Genomic DNA, 17,551 nt, shown 5'->3' with positions numbered 1-17,551 from the left:
ATATATTTTCTCACAAACAAAATTAACACTTTAAAAACAGTTGAAAATGCCATTCGATTCAAATCAGTGTGGGTACTGTGTTATATTTAGTATTAGTACTGGAGTGAGCGAATGAATGAGTAAGTGTTCTGAGTCATTCAGTACGAATGTTTAACCAAGTATAGCATAGACCTGATAAACCTACTAGATCTTAACCTACTCTATGTTAATCTTAATCCTCGCATTCGGTAAGCTGACAAACGTGTCAGGAGGAAGAAAATGTGTAAAAGAGATTAAACGAACAAGAGACAGTCAGACATAAATAAACAGGCACAGAGAAAACCCGGGAATGTCTAAGGTAAGTGCATAGCTTCAGTACATTCAGCTCTTATTGATGCACTCTAGCGGCCCTTCATCTCCAGAAAATATTTTACCTTTACCGAGCAGTGTTTAAAATATTAGTTTCCTGGGTTCATGTATGTTGCCTTTATCAACTTGTCGACTGATCAGATGATGTTATGGAACCAGAAACGTGGAAACACACCTCTTCATCTTCGTTACACCCAAACGGGCTGTTGAGAGCTTATCTGATCTGACAGTGGGATGATGCGTTAGTGAGCCCGAAACACGGAAACACACCTCTTCATTTTTCATGATCAGGTATGGTGGACAGGTGCTGCAGATGCTGTTGGTGTCAATTACGTGACTGAACATCATCAGCAAGCTGGGACGGCAAATGGGACGATACGTTAAACTGGAGAGTCGAAAATCAGAAAGGACACAACGTTGTGTAGAGCGGGGAAGAGAAGATAGGGTGTGATTTGTATAGTCATTGGCGTTCACTCATTAGTAACTGAGTGGAAAATCTATCACTTAAATGACACATATTAGTGTTAACTATGCAGTACAAAGATGAATTCAAATAAGCTGTTATACAATTATTAATCTAAAAATGTCACACAAGTAACAGGCTTAGTCTAAACTAAGTGTCAAATCCAATACAAACTTCTACCAATGAGTACAGTGGAAGTACAAAAAGAAATACAGTGCAGCATAAAATAGAGTAACCTTACATATACAGGAGCAAAATAAAATATACCCAGTGGTAACAGCAGTAATGACAGTGATGATAATATTCGACAGTCATGGCTTGTACTGTAGGTCTGGGCTGGGGATCCAGGGTTACCGGAAATGTGGAAGGTAACTGCTGGTCCAGGTGTAATGTGAGATGCTGTATGACATCACAGAGGAACACGTCTACAGAATTCCAACTGAAACAGAGTAAAACACTCATAACGCTGTTCCACGATAATTAACACTGCCACGGGCAATATTTCTGGTTGATAAGACCTGTCAGTGACACTGGTAATGTACTGAGAACACATCTGATTTAATCTAAATAAGACAAATCGCTTTACTATAGTGTAAAATACGTTGATTTTAGAATTTTATATTAGATTAATTGGCAAGTCTAGATTGGCTCCTCTCCAGAAAGAAAGGATTGTTCCAGGCTCCATTTGGGATTTGTTTTGTAAATGTTTTTTGTATATCTTCATGAAAACTTTATTTCTAGGATTTAAGAGGTCTTGACTCCTACCTGGTTCAAGCTGCAAGGAACAAACATGCGTTCGGTACGCCAAAGTCCTGAGATTCCGGATACAATGTGTGAAGCTCATTTCTGTTGTCCCCCTCCATGAAATTGCTGGAATGTTGCTAAAAGCGGAGCAAAACTAAACTCACTCACCCACTCTTTAGCAAACGGGGCAAGACACTATGTATATGACAGGAAATCTCGTGCTTATTGTAAAAGGCGACTATCGGTATCGGGTGACCAGGGTCGCTGACTTGGTATACACATGGCATCGTACCCCTATCGTGGAGATAGATGCTAATGATGTTGATCACTGGATTGCCTAGTCCGGGCTTAATTAATTACAGTACACCGTCATTTTGCTATAAACTTTCTAAGGTTGAACAAAATAGAAATGCCACAGCTTCACAGCGTGTTCATAATTATTCAATTATTCTCTAAATGTAAAATGTGGTTAATTAGTTTTCGCAGTATTGATGATCCTGTTAGCATTCAGTTAGAAATTTCACAACATTGCATCGGTAATGCTTGATCCTAGAAGCTTTACGTATCCTACTTGTAACCACACTGGTGCAAGGGCCCTGCACTGTTATTAGATTGGTATCATACTTTCGATTTATTATCAAAATTTTGTTAACTCACCAATTCTTTCTTTAGGGGGAGGGTGACGTGACGCATATGCCCACCCGTCCTGTGTGTTTCTTAACAGTACAAGGGTTTTTGCTCGGTCAAGTATGTTAAGTATGTCATTTTTAATATGTTATTATGTGTCCACTTTCAAATATAAGAAGAATTCTTCTTGGGGTAAAAAGGTATTGTCAATAAAGTATTGTCAATGTCATGTCATGTCATGTCATTAATTAAGAATGACTGGCGTCCTGTCATTGTCTTTCACTTTGTTCACCATGTCTAGCTACCGATCACATAACCACCACGAACACAGGATATGAGACTAATATATAGTTGGTATCAGGGAACAACATGATATTCTACACCTTTTCAGGTTTCACTACTTGTCAGTGACAGGTGCGTGCGTGATGCAACAGGTGCCAGATACATGGTCCGGCATAACAAGTTTAACCGGTCGAGTGGGACGATGTGATACGATGGAAAATTTATGTCAAATAGAAGATAGTGACAAAAACCGGTTAGCTACCCACCATCTCCTTCTTCAGTATTAGAAAGAAACTATTTTGAAACCGATTAATGTACACAGACTGGTAATTCTGGTTTTTAGTTTTTGTGGTAATGCTAAGATATATAGTTACCAAGAAACAGGAACGTACCAATAACAACAGATGTGAAGTTTGGAGACTGTCATTCTGTCAATCATCTCCAACGGCTGGAGTGTGTAAAACAAAGTTTCATTTTTTGTCCGAAAATACATCCAACTGAATGTTTTACAAATATATAGTAAGGAAAACACGGCAGTCCTTTGAAAGGTCATTGTTACGTTCTTTTACGATTTTTTTATTCAAAGTGTCAAAATAGAAATTCACTTGCCACTTTATGTTAATGATGTGCACGTAGAGGTCACTCTATCCATGGAAAGTGGAGGACAGTATTGCACTGATGCTTTTTCACTGTCGTTCCCTGTTCAGGTACCTCTTTGAAATAGCAGCTTAAAATGAGACGTTTTGTGACCGTTCCCGGAAAGGGACAGGTTATACGCCTTTCGGAATCTGGCCAAATTCACTTACTAATGCACGTAGACCAGATCGTCCCGAGTCACATCAGTCCGAAATGATGGGTACATAATTAACACTGCACAACGCAACAGATCTTTAGACAGAACATTTCGATGTTAACAATGTAAGGATGTCCAGGAGCACCGTTCGTCGACGTTTAAGTACAGCCGTTCAGGCAGGCGCGTTTGAGTTTGAGTAGACATCATGGCCGCTGGAATCAACGTCAATGATCTCGTGAGCTCTTCACGGATCAAAACACGTTCAGTTAGTCTTTCCACAGGATTTATCGTCGTAATGGATACAACTGTGGCACCCATAACCGTTTTGACTAGGTGTCGGTCATGGTTTGGGCGGGGATATCTCCATCTTCACATTGTTGACGGTTATCTTACGGGACAGCGTTATTGGGACGAGATTCTGGTTGATATAGCAAGCTATGCGTGGCTTCTATGGTCGACCCTCTTTACCGCAGGACAACACCACTAGGCCACTGAGGGCAGGATTGTCACGGAATTCCTGAGGCAGCAGGGTGTGGAGCTGATGGAGTGGCCAGCATGCCTGCTTGACCTCAACCCAGTTAAGCATATGCCTGGAATGAACTCGGTCGACGTGTGTACAGACGTCACCCAACACCAGAGGATCTCCCGGACTCCTCAGGCCTCTAGTAGAGGAATGGAATCCGATTCTTTAAGCTTTAAGCACGAGAATAAGGTGCACCTGTGTCTTGGACGCATGGATGGAACACAAGATATTGAATGACAGAGTGCTTCATGTTTGTCATTTTCAATTTAGGGGTTGGTCAATATAAATGATGTTTGCTGGTGCTGTTTGAACTTTCTATCTTTATGTCACGATGTGTCACGTCTTTCAGCACATTGTAAGTAAGCACAATGATGGTCCTCTAATTATTTCGGAGAAGGTTTCCTTAACATGTGCTATGCATCATTTGACGCTTTATTAATGACGGAAAGTATATTATCTTACCATTCAGAAAATAAGTTTGCTTAATGATTTCTCCATGATCAGTACCTAGTCATATCTACCAAAAACAAAATCTCACACACACTGAACACAAGTATGTGGCCTAGAGCTTTCTGTAGTACTCCATTGACAGTGCAATGGTATGGTCAACAATTGTCAATCTTCACGGAAACATCTAAAGTCTACGACAAATTTCGTGATGACAACAGGTGTTTGCGAAACTTTTGCTACCTACCTTTATATTAAATATGCCTAAGGCTCCGGAATTAAACTTTATTGAAAAATAAATTTTAATTTCGTAAAATTAGCGTTAACATAAATACAAATGTAACAGAGAAAGGTGCTTGTTAATGGTGTCATAAAAAACTTAGCTTTATTTACTCTGTCAAAACATCAACAACTACAAAGAAACACACAAGGTGGCCTTCCCTCCTGACACCTCAATCTCTGATTCTATTACTGTAAAGTCAGTCTGTACGTAAGGTATTGCCAAAGAGTTCTGAAGTGAGGCTTTAGTATTCAGTGAAACACGTGTCCTGACTGATTTCATGCATAGAGAACCATAAAGTTATAAAACAAACTGTTATACCAGGTGATGGGAGGACAACAAAAGAGTCAGTGACGAGTGAAGGTTATTGCACCTCTAACAGATTATGAATAGCCTTAACACAAATATCTTTCATGTACATATTCTTTTGTTTATATTCTTCCTTAGAAATGTCGATAGGTGACTGATTCTGACCATGTTACATAGTTTAAACGAACTTATATGATCAACTGTTGAGGCATTCCTCACTGTTTTGATAATGTCACCTTAAACGGTCATCTTTTGACTTCATGCCCAAGTGACTTGTTGTTTGCTACCTATCAAACCATCGCCAACATGTGCTGTCGATTTTCGTGTTTCACGTAGTCCATACTTTTCCTTCACTGCCATTACTCATTATCTTGTGCATTTCTGTAACACTGCATGTTTTAATGTCTGCTTCAGTTATGGTTTATGAGGACATTAATTGGTAATGCTACCAGTTTCTTACGTGATGGTTTAATTAAAAAAATATAGTCTGAATTTCATGAAACTGTCTATCTCAATGTCGATAAAATTGGAATTTTCGAATTTTGATAGAATTACATTGCGGATGGTAATAGATGGATCACTGAAAAGTAAAAGCAAGTGTTTTGATTTTGATATTGCCCAGCAGTGTTCGGTCAAATCAGAAATGAGAAAACTGAAGTTGAAGTTGAAAACTGCAAAGAAAATGGTCTAACTTTAAATTCAATTCGCTCAGTTGGTAGTTATAAAGTAAAACAGTCTGTTGAGACAACGGAGGTAACAAAGAACACGTCACTACCAAATGTTTCCCTACAGCCTGTACTGTTCATGAATTGATGTGAAGCTTTGACAGAGTTATTGTTGACAGAAGGTTCGCTAATCACATGTGGGCGTGTTTCTGTGGTCATGGGTGGTTAACATCTAGCATGAAGTGTAAACCACAGACGTGCGAAACCATATGACACTTCCAGAACCATACTTGTCACGACCCTTCTGTGACGCACAGTAAAGTTGTTAGTTGTAATTATTGTGATACACATGTTACCTTTTGTACATCAATATTTTCACAACTTCCCGACTATATAAGAACTAGATATTTTGTTCAGATGGAACATCATCTTCTATCCGACAAGGTAAGAACACTTTATTATCTCAACAACTTATTTCCAAGTAAAACATTATTTATGTTTCATTTTTTCATTTTATTTTTGCCATGTCAGCTTGATACTCTAAGACAGAGGGCAGTGTTGCTACATCTTTTAAAACTTAGTATATCCACATGTCGTTTAAAATAACGACATATCATTTCATTGAAGTCCCGTCGATATGTACAACCGTTGAATAGAAGTCCCTTCAACGTATGTACAACTGTTGAATAGAGGTCCCGTCAACGTTTGTACAACTGTTGAATAGAAGTCCCGTCAGCGTACCTACAACGGTTGAAGTCCCGTCAACGTATATACAATTGTTGAATAACACGAATGGGTTAAAATTGTTTTGATGCAATTATGCCGTCATGAATTGCTGTACAATATAATTACTTCTGTCTGCCAGTACCTAATACGATATGAGCGATAACGACGCATATGCTGTTAAAACAACTTCGATTGTTCGCAAACTTGAGAAATAATCAGAAAAACATATGGTCATTATGATCATGCCCACTACATAAAGAACGATAGTTTCTTGAACACTTGTGAAGAGTGTTTACTATACAAGTATGTGTATGATATTATGGCCGCTTTAATTTAAATCCTTTATACCATGATTAAATATTGACAGCGGCCACTTGCACAGCAGGGGTGGTTCTTAATATCCGTTTGTCTGCGAAATTTGGTACGAGGAGAAGCACCTGACCTTATTCCGAAACTGATGATGAAATGCCCTCAAGCAAGATTAAGATAGACATTATATATCATACATGCTGTATTTATCGTACTCTTGTGCAACAGGGCACTCGTTATTCTGAGTAACCAATACATAGTGAAGGTACGTGCAATGGAAATCATAGTCCATGAATTCCAAAACACGTTTTCATTTTCTATTTACAATTTCAGGTACCAATCAAACAGAATTTCAGATGCTTTTCTGCTCGTGTTGGGCAAATCGAACTAGAGTTCGTATGATCTAGTTTGTTCTGAGTAACCAATATATACTTTAAATTAATTACAATGAAAAGTAGCGAACGAAAAACACAACCCCTGAATTTCAAATATGTTTGTATATTCTATTTACAATATCAGATGCGTTTTCTGCTACTGGTTGTTATTGTGGCTCTGACTGCGACGAACGTGTCAGGCGGGTGGTGGAGACGAGTACAGAGATGGGCAGGCGACCAATGGAGAAGACACAAAGGAGCAGTCATAGGAGCTGCAGGTACAATCAATGGGAAGGATGAATAAGAAAAACAGGATTTATGAATACCAAATTCTTTATCGTGAATGCCACGACGTTTTTCACCTTTCACCTGATGGTGTGTGTGTGTGTGTGTGTGTGCGCGCGCATGTTACGTTTCCATATAGGTTCATTGCGGCGCTGGTATATTTTGCTTTCTTTCTTTCTTCTGAGTTTGTGCCATAGATGACGTGTGAAATGTACTGCCAGAGATACATTTCCTGTTGTAATAGTACTGATATTTAAGAAATAATGGTCGCACTACCACCATGTGCAGTGTAATGAAGCGAGTTCTTGTACGATATAACATATAGCGCATGGCGAATGTATGATTCTATACATGGTGGTAGAACTAATTGCATTTCTCTTCTAAGATGCCAAATAAATCTAAGGCACAAAACAAACAGAAAATCGACGGTGTCGGTGACCTAATATAAACTAACAATTCTCGTTGAGGATTAACTGGCGCGTTGATCTATTGACGCCTCTGCCTCCATTCGTTAAGGCGCAGGTTACCAGAAAACAGAACGGTTTCCGTCCTCGTTAAACATCTTCTTTAAATTCTATTAATTATATCTCTGATCAACGTATACCAACATAAGTTTAGATCATTACATTCAGATGAAGTTGACTGAGCAAGCGACATTGCATTGTGGGAGAGCGTTAGACTTTTAAATTAGGTGATCTGGGAATACTCCCAAAAGTCATCACAGGTAGGCTCAGCATCCTTTCAAACACCTCTCGGATCATTCCAAGCAATATTTGGCTAGTACGTTTGTTTATTGAGATAGTGATATCAGGAGGTACCAGCACACAATGAAATTGTACTTGTTTTATCTTTTTGAATCATGACTGAATGGTGAACTTAACACACCCATATGTAACACAGTGAAAGGGCTGTTGGCTGGACGTAGTATTGATGACGTTGACCAGAACGGCGATGGTGTCCTGACTAGATCCGAACTGCAGCAGCATATGGGTGAACGTGATGTGGATGACTTGCTTGAGATGGTAGATGAAAACGGTATGTAAATAACTGTACAAATGTTCATAAGTGTCATGCTAGTTTTTGTCCTGACAAACGTCTTTAGCCCCAAATCATCTTTTTGACTAGACTTATCAAATAATAATGAAACAAACATTCTATGCATGACAAAGTAACAACAGCAACAAAACGATATCGATATCCAGCGCAGTGGCAGAATATTCTTCATGAAAATGTCTACACGTTATGATTATGCCAAACGTTTTGGTGTGTATAAAGAAAAGTGGAAGGAGAGCAATGGAAGGTTTTAAAAGTCATTGCTCCCGAAAGGAGCACTACCACCAATTTCAGCCTAACTTGCTGCCAACGAAACGCTAAAATATTTTAATCAGAATTCAAAACTTTTCACAAAGCACCAGTCCACCAATAGACCAAGCTATGTGCAAAGTTTGCTAAAGAAATAGTGAACAGGCTTAGAGTTCTGCTCCGGAAAAGTCCAGCAGTGCTAGCAATTTCAGTCGATGTGAAAGTGCACTACCACCAGTTTCAGTCGAATTCAAACTTATTGCCATGAAAACGCGAAAATTATGTTATTCAGAATGTCAAAAGTACCAAAATGGCACCGATACACCAGCAGAGTTATCTATGCTCCACGTTTGGTGAAAAAATAGTGAAAGGTTTTTAAGTTCTGCTTCGGAAAAGATAAATGTGGCCCCCGTCCCTGCTCCGGAAAAGATAAATGTGGCCCCGGCGTTGCGGGGGATAAAAAAACTTTAGCTAGCCAGGAGTGAGTGAGTGACACATCGGCAATGTCTCAGCCGTATCGTGACGAGAGCATTTAATTCTGAAATGAAATATATGTATAGTATAAAATCCTGTCAACGAAGGACAGTAAAACAACTAGAATATCACAATTTCAATTAAAACTAGCATGGAAAATTAAAAATAATACCACTATTCGGACAATACAATATAAAATCAGGCTATAGATTGCCAACATCTGAAGGTAGATCACCATACTAGGGACCATGGGGAGTTACAGTGCCTTTGCTACCTGCATGGACCCTAGTCGGATTTACATCATCCCCTCAGCTGTTAGCAATTTAGACACATCTAGCCCAAAATTAAAAATACACATATGCTACGATTAAAACCAGTGGAAGTCTAAACGTACAGGAAATGTTTAGGGACTTACGTACCCTCTCAGGAGGACAATAATTTTACTATACTTCCACCCCCTTTGAGGGTACAGCCACTAACAATTCAAGTTACTAATCCAAACTTCCAATAATTACAATACATCTATTTACACAACAAGTTTTCAAAATTCAACCAAAAAATCAATGTCTTTTAAACAACCAATAATTAAATGAGATCTAACGCTGGTAAAAAGATCCTTAATTGTTTTAACGGTATAATACTTATCCCTTGTGATGGAGAATTCAACACAGTCAAGCAGGATACGCTTGACCGTGACTCTCTCATCACACGGGATACAAAACGGAGGATCCTCACCTTTCAATAGGTATGCATGTGTATATCGTGTATGACCAATACGACATCGTCTTAAAATAACCTCTTCAAATCTGGACTGACAGCCCAAGTAGGTGTAACCAATATACGGTTTTATTTCATGTAATTTATTTATACCTACTTGGGTGTCCCACTTCTTCCGCATCAGATCACGGATGTAGGTTCTAATGCTCGCTTTATAATCAGAGTATGGAATAAGAAGTGGTGTCACAGATTTGTTGAGTGCTGCCTTGGCTGCAAAATCGGCCATTGTGTTACCAGAAATGCCTACGTGGCTGGGTAACCAACAAAAGACGATGTCGTATTGGCCAGTAGCAAGATTATTATACAATTCAATAATATCAATTAAAAGTGGATGTTTACATGAAAAAGTTTTAATCGCCTGAAGACAGGAAAGAGAGTCTGAATAGATTATATATTGTTTACGTTTAGGGTGTCTTTAAATATATTTAAGTGCTGTTAATATGGCGTTAGCTTCTGTTGTAAAAATAGGACTATTATCTGGTAATCTAGAAGATATTGTTCTTGATCCAATGACAGTGGCACAAGCCACAGCGCCACCATCCTTGGACCCATCTGTAAATAAGGATTTATAATTGCTATATTTATGTTTTAATTGATTATATTCTTGGTTATATTGTAATTCATTAGTCTTTGATTTCTTAAATGTGGTCAATGTTAGGTCTACTTGAGGCCTGACCAACTGCCAAGGAGGAGAAGAAATAAGACGGGATGGAGGTATGTTTTCCAGCTGAATCCCAGCAGCAGAAAGAAAAGGTTTAATTCTATGTCCTAGAGGCGGGACAAGAGAAGACTTTTTGTTGTATAAATCCTCATAAAGGGGATTGAAAACACAATTATATACAGGGTTAGAATGATTAGAGTATAATTTAGTAATGTATTGTAAAGCTAACTTTATACGGCGCTGCTCAAGAGAAGGTTCATCAGCCTCAACATAGAGACTGTCAATAGGTGAAGTTCTAAAAGATCCAACACAAAGTCTCAGACCTTGATGATGGACAGGATCAAGAAGTTTAAGATTGCTTTTGCAGGCTCCACCGTAAACGATTGAGCCATAATCAAGTTTAGAACGAACTAGTGATAGAGAAGGGTAGCTTGATCCCCTCCCCATTTTGAATTTGAAACAACTTTCAACAAGTCAAGTGCTTTCAGGCATTTAGTTTTAATTGATTTAATTTGTGGTAAAAAAGTTAAATGTGAATCAAAGATTAGACCCAAGAACTTGGCTTCCTTCACAACTTTAATGGGCGTCCCATCTAGAGACAGTTCAGGGTCTTTATGGGGTTTGTATTTACGACAAAAATGTATGCAGTTAGTTTTCGATTTGGAAAATTTAAAGCCGTTTTCAAGACACCATTTATTAATCTTGTTTAAACACAACTGTAGTTGCCGTTCAATGGTATGCATATTTTCACAACGACAAGAAATATTAAAATCATCCACAAATAACGATCCATCAATTGAATCGTTTATAACTTTTGATAAACTGTTGATCTTGATGCTAAAAAGAGTGACAGACAGAATACTGCCTTGTGGAACACCCTGATCCTGATTGTAATGATCAGGCAGGGTAGAACCCACACGGACCTGGAATTGTCTGTCATTTAAAAAGTTGGCAATAAATTCAGGCAAACGACCTCGCAAGCCAAAGTCATGTAAATCTCTCAAAATGCCATATTGCCAGGTTGTGTCATATGCTTTTTTAAGATAAAAAAAGATAGACACAGCATGTTGTTTATTAATTAGTGCGTTTTTAACAAATGATTCCAGTCGCACTAAGTGGTCGACAGTACTTCTGTTTTTACGGAAACCACACTGTATATCTGTTATGAGATTATTTGTTTCCAAGTACCAAACAAGTCGATTATTTATCATGCGTTCCATGGTCTTGCAAACACAGCTAGTTAATGAAACGATAATTGATAATTGACGATAATTGGATGAATCGGTATGATCACGTCCAGGTTTAGGTATTGGTACCACTATGGCATCACGCCATGAAGGAGGAAAGTTACCCGATGTCCAAATATCATCAAACCTATTTAGGAGAGTTTCCAGACAGGATTCTGGTAAATGTTTCAGGAGTTGATAATGGATGTTATCAGCTCCTGTAGCAGTGTCATGAGCTTGATCAAGAGCAGTATGGAGTTCATGAATAGAAAACGTTTCATTATAATCTTCCCCGTTATCAGAATTGAAATTAATAATTTTCTTTTCTTGTTGTTTTTGATATTGCTGAAATTTAGGTGTATAATTCGAAGAGGAAAAATGTTTAGCGAGAGTTTCGCCCAGTTTATTAGCAATATCTGACTTTTCAGTAAGTAATTGATCTCCATGTTTATGATGATGGACAGAAGATTTAGTACCTTTACCTTTAATTTTCTGGACCATGTTCCATACCTTGGACATAGGTGTCCCAGAATTTATTTTAGATACATAATTTTGCCAAGATTGGCGTTTGTTCTGTTTAAAAGTACGCCGCGCTTTAGCATTTAAAATTTTAAATTTATTTAAATTATGCACCATAGGATGGCGACGGAAGTAATGTTCTGCTTTTTTCCTTGCCTTCCTAGCTTGTTTGCATTCATCGCTGAACCATGGTTTTCGAATATGTGGAACTACAGAGGATTGTGGTATACACTCATCAGCTATGGAATTCAGTTCATCAGAAAAACATTTGATGGCATCAGGAACGTCAATAAAACGTTCAGGTTTAAGTTTTTCAGCAGACAGTGTTTCATATAAAGCCCAGTTAGCCTTTTTAAAATTTCGTCTTGATGATGGAGGAACATCAGATGGAGTTACAGCTTTTAATATAGTAGGAAAATGGTCACTTCCACACTGGTCATCGTGGACTGACCATTCGAATTCATTTAGTAGTTCTGAATTTGTGAGTGACAAGTCAAGAACAGAATAGGTCCCTGTCCCAGGGTGTAAATATGTGTTGGAACCATCATTATAAATACATAAATCATTGTCAGAACAAAACTCCTCCAACAATTTACCTTTAGTGTTTGTATTTACACTACCCCAGAGTGGGTTGTGCCCATTTAAATCTCCCATTATAATACAGGGCTTCGGGAGCTGATCATATAGAGCTTGAAGATCGGTTTTGACAAAATCCGAAGAAGGTGAAATATAAAGAGAGCATAGCGTAAACGCTACATGTAAAGTAATTCTCACTGCAACAGCCTGCATATTAGTATTAAGTGAAACATGGCTTTGAATAACGTTTTGTTTGACTAGAATGGATGATCCACCAGTGGCCCCATCACCCGGAGGTGAAAAACAATGATATGCATTAAAATGACGAAGGTCAAATGTATCCGTTTGTTTTAAATATGTCTCTTGGATACATAACGCTGAAGGTGTGAAATCTTGGACTAATAGCTGTAATTAATGTAAATTAGTCCTCAATCCTCTGCAGTTCCACTGTACAATATTATTGGAATAAACTATCTTCTGGGGGGATTTATTGGGGATCTACCCCGCACTCTTTTCGAGGGCGACAGGCTATGTGCCCTAGAATGGACGTTTTCTGAAACGTCCATATCTTCAAGAGACCCATATTTATTAAACAGTTGAATTTTATTTTGTGACCCCTTAGGAGCTCTGCCACTTTGTTGTTTTGAAGCATCAGACTTAGGTTTGGGTTTAGTTTTAACAATTTGTTGTCTATCAGCTCTTGAATGAGACTCAGAGCGTGACTGTGAAGATGACTTATGATCAGAGTACTTTGATGTAGTAGGAAGTGATTCCTCAGTCTGGGATGATATAGCAGGGTATAAAACCTGTGGGGAGTCGGAACTGACCCAAGTCAAGGTAGTTTGGCATCCTGTGGATGATTTTGTTATTTTAGAGCTGGATTCAGATGATGATTTTGCTACTGTAGCATAACTTTCAAGAAGGTCAGATCTCTTCACCAGTTTCCTTGCCTCAGAAAAAGAGATATTTTGGGTGAACTTTATTTTGTTAATCGCCGTTTGCTCTTTTCATATTGGACACTGTTTTGACGAAGATGAATGGTCGCCTGAGCAGTTAGTGCATTTTTTAAAGTCACTGTCACAATCTTCTGTTGTGTGTGTCTTCTCTCCACAGTGAGCACACACAACAGACAATGTGCACGTAGATACACCGTGTCCATACTTCTGGCATTTAAAACACCTGAGCGGGTTGGGGATGTAGATTTCAACTTGGATATTGCAGTACCCCGCCTTTACTGATTTGGGAGCATTCGGCGATGAAAACGAAAACAGATAGGTATTCGTTTGGAATGTTTCATTGTTTTTTCGGGTTGAAAAGCGCTTCACTTACAGCACGCCTTGATCCTTCATTTCGCATGCTATATCAAGTTCGGACATGTCAGCAAACAACCGATCACGATCTCTGACGATACCTTTACTTGTGCTCAAGGTCTTGTGAGCAGAGACCGTGACCGGAATACCCACAAAAGATTCAATGCTCATCAGATTGGTTGCTTGCTGTTTCTTGCCACACTCAATTAGCAGTGCACCCGAACGTAAGCGTCTAATGTTCTTAACATCCCCAGCAATACCTTGAATGCCCTTAGATACTGCGAAAGGGTATCACAAGGACAGTGCTAAAGCAAGCGGGCCTCCAGCTTGCAGCACCAAGGATACCCGGATGATATACTCCAGTAGAAGAATTATAAATAATTAAACTACCAGATTGGCCCATGAGCCATCGCCTTCTGGCATAAGACTCTAGGCAAAGTTCATATTAGAATTCACAAGCAATTCACAAAGATCACAAGTAGTGCCAAAGCCGAAATTCAAAACAATTCCAAATCAAATTGGTGCAATGATACATATACAGTCCATGCACAGGGCTTGGCATGACCAGCCGATTGGTTGAATCGGGCCCATTCAACCACCCGTCTAGGTGAAGTAAGGGCCAAAGTGGTGTGTTGGGCAATGGAACGCAGTTAAAAGTCCAAATGCCCTCAACCACCAGGATTCCGTCCTCCACCGACACGGGACGCAACCCACGGCAAACAGGTTGCCCAATTTAGTCGCCTCTTACGACAAGCAATGGGGTGCTGTGGACACATTCTGTCCCGGGTCCACACGGGAGAAGAGCACTTAGCGTTACCCAGCACCCACCACGAGGAGGTGGCTCTTCATGGGTGCCAGCTAGCCAGGAACTGAAAGTAGCTCACCTTGCTGCTGTGAAGAACGGTGTGGTAAACAAATGGTTAGAATACTTGTTATTTTAATTCCCAAATACAGGAAAAGGATAAATTCTAGATACCTATTATATTATATCAGTCAAAGGTGTCTTTAGTGAATTACAATCTTATGTGTCACATTTTCTGACAGTATACATGACCATGTTTCATAATTGTGCAGATGAAGGACAGGTCACACGAGACGTACTGGAAAGGTACGCAGAGGAAGCAATCACAAAAAGCGAGTGAGATTGTTCAAGGTATGTGCAGCGTGTAATGTATCTATGGCTCAGGAAAGAGCGGTGGCAGGCCCCCCTAAGTAATGGAAGGAATTACGGCAAATTTGAAGGAACTGCATCACAAATGTAAACAATCGCAGCCCACTCGCGAAACAATTGCAGCGATATCGGTAATTTAGCGGCAATAACAGAAACAACGCCCCTATCGGAAACAATGTCGGTAATATCTGGAACAATCTTTGGAGATTTCTCGGGTCAGTTCCATGATCTGTCGTTCGCATCCTGAAACTCACACATCAAAACATGGCGTCACTCGAAGGAGCACCCGTCTCGGTGAGTTTTATGTTTAGTTTCTACTGTTTTCATTTTTATAATTATCCATCTTTGACTACCCGTGTTGAATGCGTTTAGGTGTGAGGTGTTGTCGGAGCTATAGAGTATTTTTTAGGAAAAGATCGTCACTGCAAAAGAGCGTCATAACTCATGCCCCTGGAGGTTGTTTACGTCTGAAACAACACGCAATCAACACGGGTGGTCAAAGATGGATAATTATAAAAACGAAAACAGTAGAAACTAAACACAAAACTCACCGAGACGGGTGCTCCTTCGAGTGACGCCATGTTTTGATGTGTGGGTTTCAGGCCGCTAAACTACCGATATCGCTGCAATTGTTTCGCGAGTGGACTGCGATTGTTTACATTTGAGATGCAATTCCTTCAAATTTGCCGTAAGTCCTTCCATTACTTAGGGGGGCCTGGGTGGGGTAGTCTAGTAGTCTGCACGCCACACCAGGGACTCGGGTTCTATTCCCTACATGGATACAATGTGTGAAGTCCATTCCTGGTGTTCTGCGACGTGATATTGCGGGAATATTGCTTAAAGCGGCATAAAACCGTACTCACTCACTCACTCTGCCTGGAAGTAACCGTAGTATTGTCTGAATAAAGACGCCTTCCCGTGATGAAATCTTGTCAGAAACTTTGGTTTAACAAAAGTGTTATTTATTATTTGTTATTTATAAGTTATATTCTCAGTGGATATCAACTGTTCAGATTGTTTTACGTTTAGCCACTCAATTAGTGTTTGCTTAATTTTGCTTTTCTTTTGTAGGTACCGGAGGAAAAGGACATGACTAAAATGTAATCGCACTTCTATTCTAAATAAAGTGACGTCATTTGCACTGATATCTCTTTAGTCTATTTTATAGTGTGAATGATGACGTGCAAACGTGTGCATTTGTTTGACGAGTTCGAGTCTGTGAATAATTAAACCCTGACATGTTAATGGAATGACGGGTGCTTGAAGGTAGGCAGGACATGCTTCTGCTTTACACGAGCACCTGGTGTCTGATTTTGAGGTGTCTGTGTACCGTATTCCCTCTATTAAGCGTTAAAGGGTTAAAGCAACAATTTAAGATATAATTAAAACCCAGTAAGCGCAATATGCTCCTGCCACGGGTACATATGAGAGGACATACTGTACATACATTTACCTGCTATTTCTTTCTTTAACGTCCAGAGCCACGTTAAATGGTATCAATACCCGCAAAAAAATTTGCTTTGAAATCTTACTTTTCTTTAATATTGTAAATACTACATGGTTATTTGTCAGCCAAACGTCAATGCCTTCGTAAAAGAATGTCCCAAACTTTAGTTGTGTTCAGTTAGGATTGAAATTTAGTTTTCGTATTAGCTTATATGATTCGAAAAATAAATTCTAAATTGAAAGTGGAACTACCAGTCAAATGCTATAAGCTCAATGGATCTGCGGGATATTTCTGATATTAGACATAAGAGGCACAAAATGAAAAGTTTCGCAGTTATCACGAATGAACGCAATCAAGCCAACAATTCATTTGTTCACCACCGACGACCAGCCAAAATTGCGGGGAACCAGGAATAGCAGAAATCTTTGCCGATGTCACTATACTGAACAGCAAAAGATACGCAAAAATGACATCGAATAAAAGTAACCGTTCTATTTAAAAACTTGACCAAAAAACTGACTTGCGTTTCTTTTGATCTTCATTATAGTTCAGGTGTTATAAATGTAAGCTTCCATCATAGTAGTGGAATCATTTCACTTGTTTATCTCTATCTGTGACCGCTTTTGTTACTGCGTTTCAAGTGAGTGAGTGAGTTAATATTTAACGTCACATCGGCAATATTTCAGCCATATCGTGACGAGAACATTTCCATATTGAAATGAAATATGTATACATTTTATACACCTGTCGTCAAAGGATAGTAAAACAACTAGAATATCACAGTTAGAATTAAAACTAGTGTGGAGAGTTAAAACAAATACCACTGTTTGGACAATACAATATAAAATACGGGCTGTAGATCGCCAACAACCGAAGGGAGATCACCATACTAGGGACCATGGGGACATTACTT

General features: G+C 39.1%; 1 protein-coding gene across 1 annotated transcript; it reads left to right on the top strand.

The window, feature by feature from the left end:
- The first annotated feature begins 5,738 nt into the window (after positions 1 to 5,738).
- LOC137286312 (uncharacterized) lies at positions 5,739 to 16,336 on the top strand. Its single transcript, XM_067818090.1, has 5 exons — positions 5,739 to 5,925; positions 7,036 to 7,168; positions 8,076 to 8,210; positions 15,095 to 15,173; positions 16,263 to 16,336. The coding sequence occupies exons 1-4, from the start codon at positions 5,899 to 5,901 to the stop codon at positions 15,160 to 15,162; spliced, it is 363 nt and encodes a 120-aa protein (XP_067674191.1). The 5' UTR covers positions 5,739 to 5,898; the 3' UTR covers positions 15,163 to 15,173; positions 16,263 to 16,336.
- The last annotated feature ends 1,215 nt before the right edge of the window (positions 16,337 to 17,551 follow it).

The sequence above is a fragment of the Haliotis asinina genome, chromosome 6 (assembly GCF_037392515.1).
Source record: "Haliotis asinina isolate JCU_RB_2024 chromosome 6, JCU_Hal_asi_v2, whole genome shotgun sequence".
NCBI lineage: Eukaryota > Metazoa > Mollusca > Gastropoda > Lepetellida > Haliotidae > Haliotis > Haliotis asinina.
The sequence above is the reverse complement of the archived record's forward strand: the minus strand, read 5'-3'. Positions and strand labels throughout refer to the sequence as shown.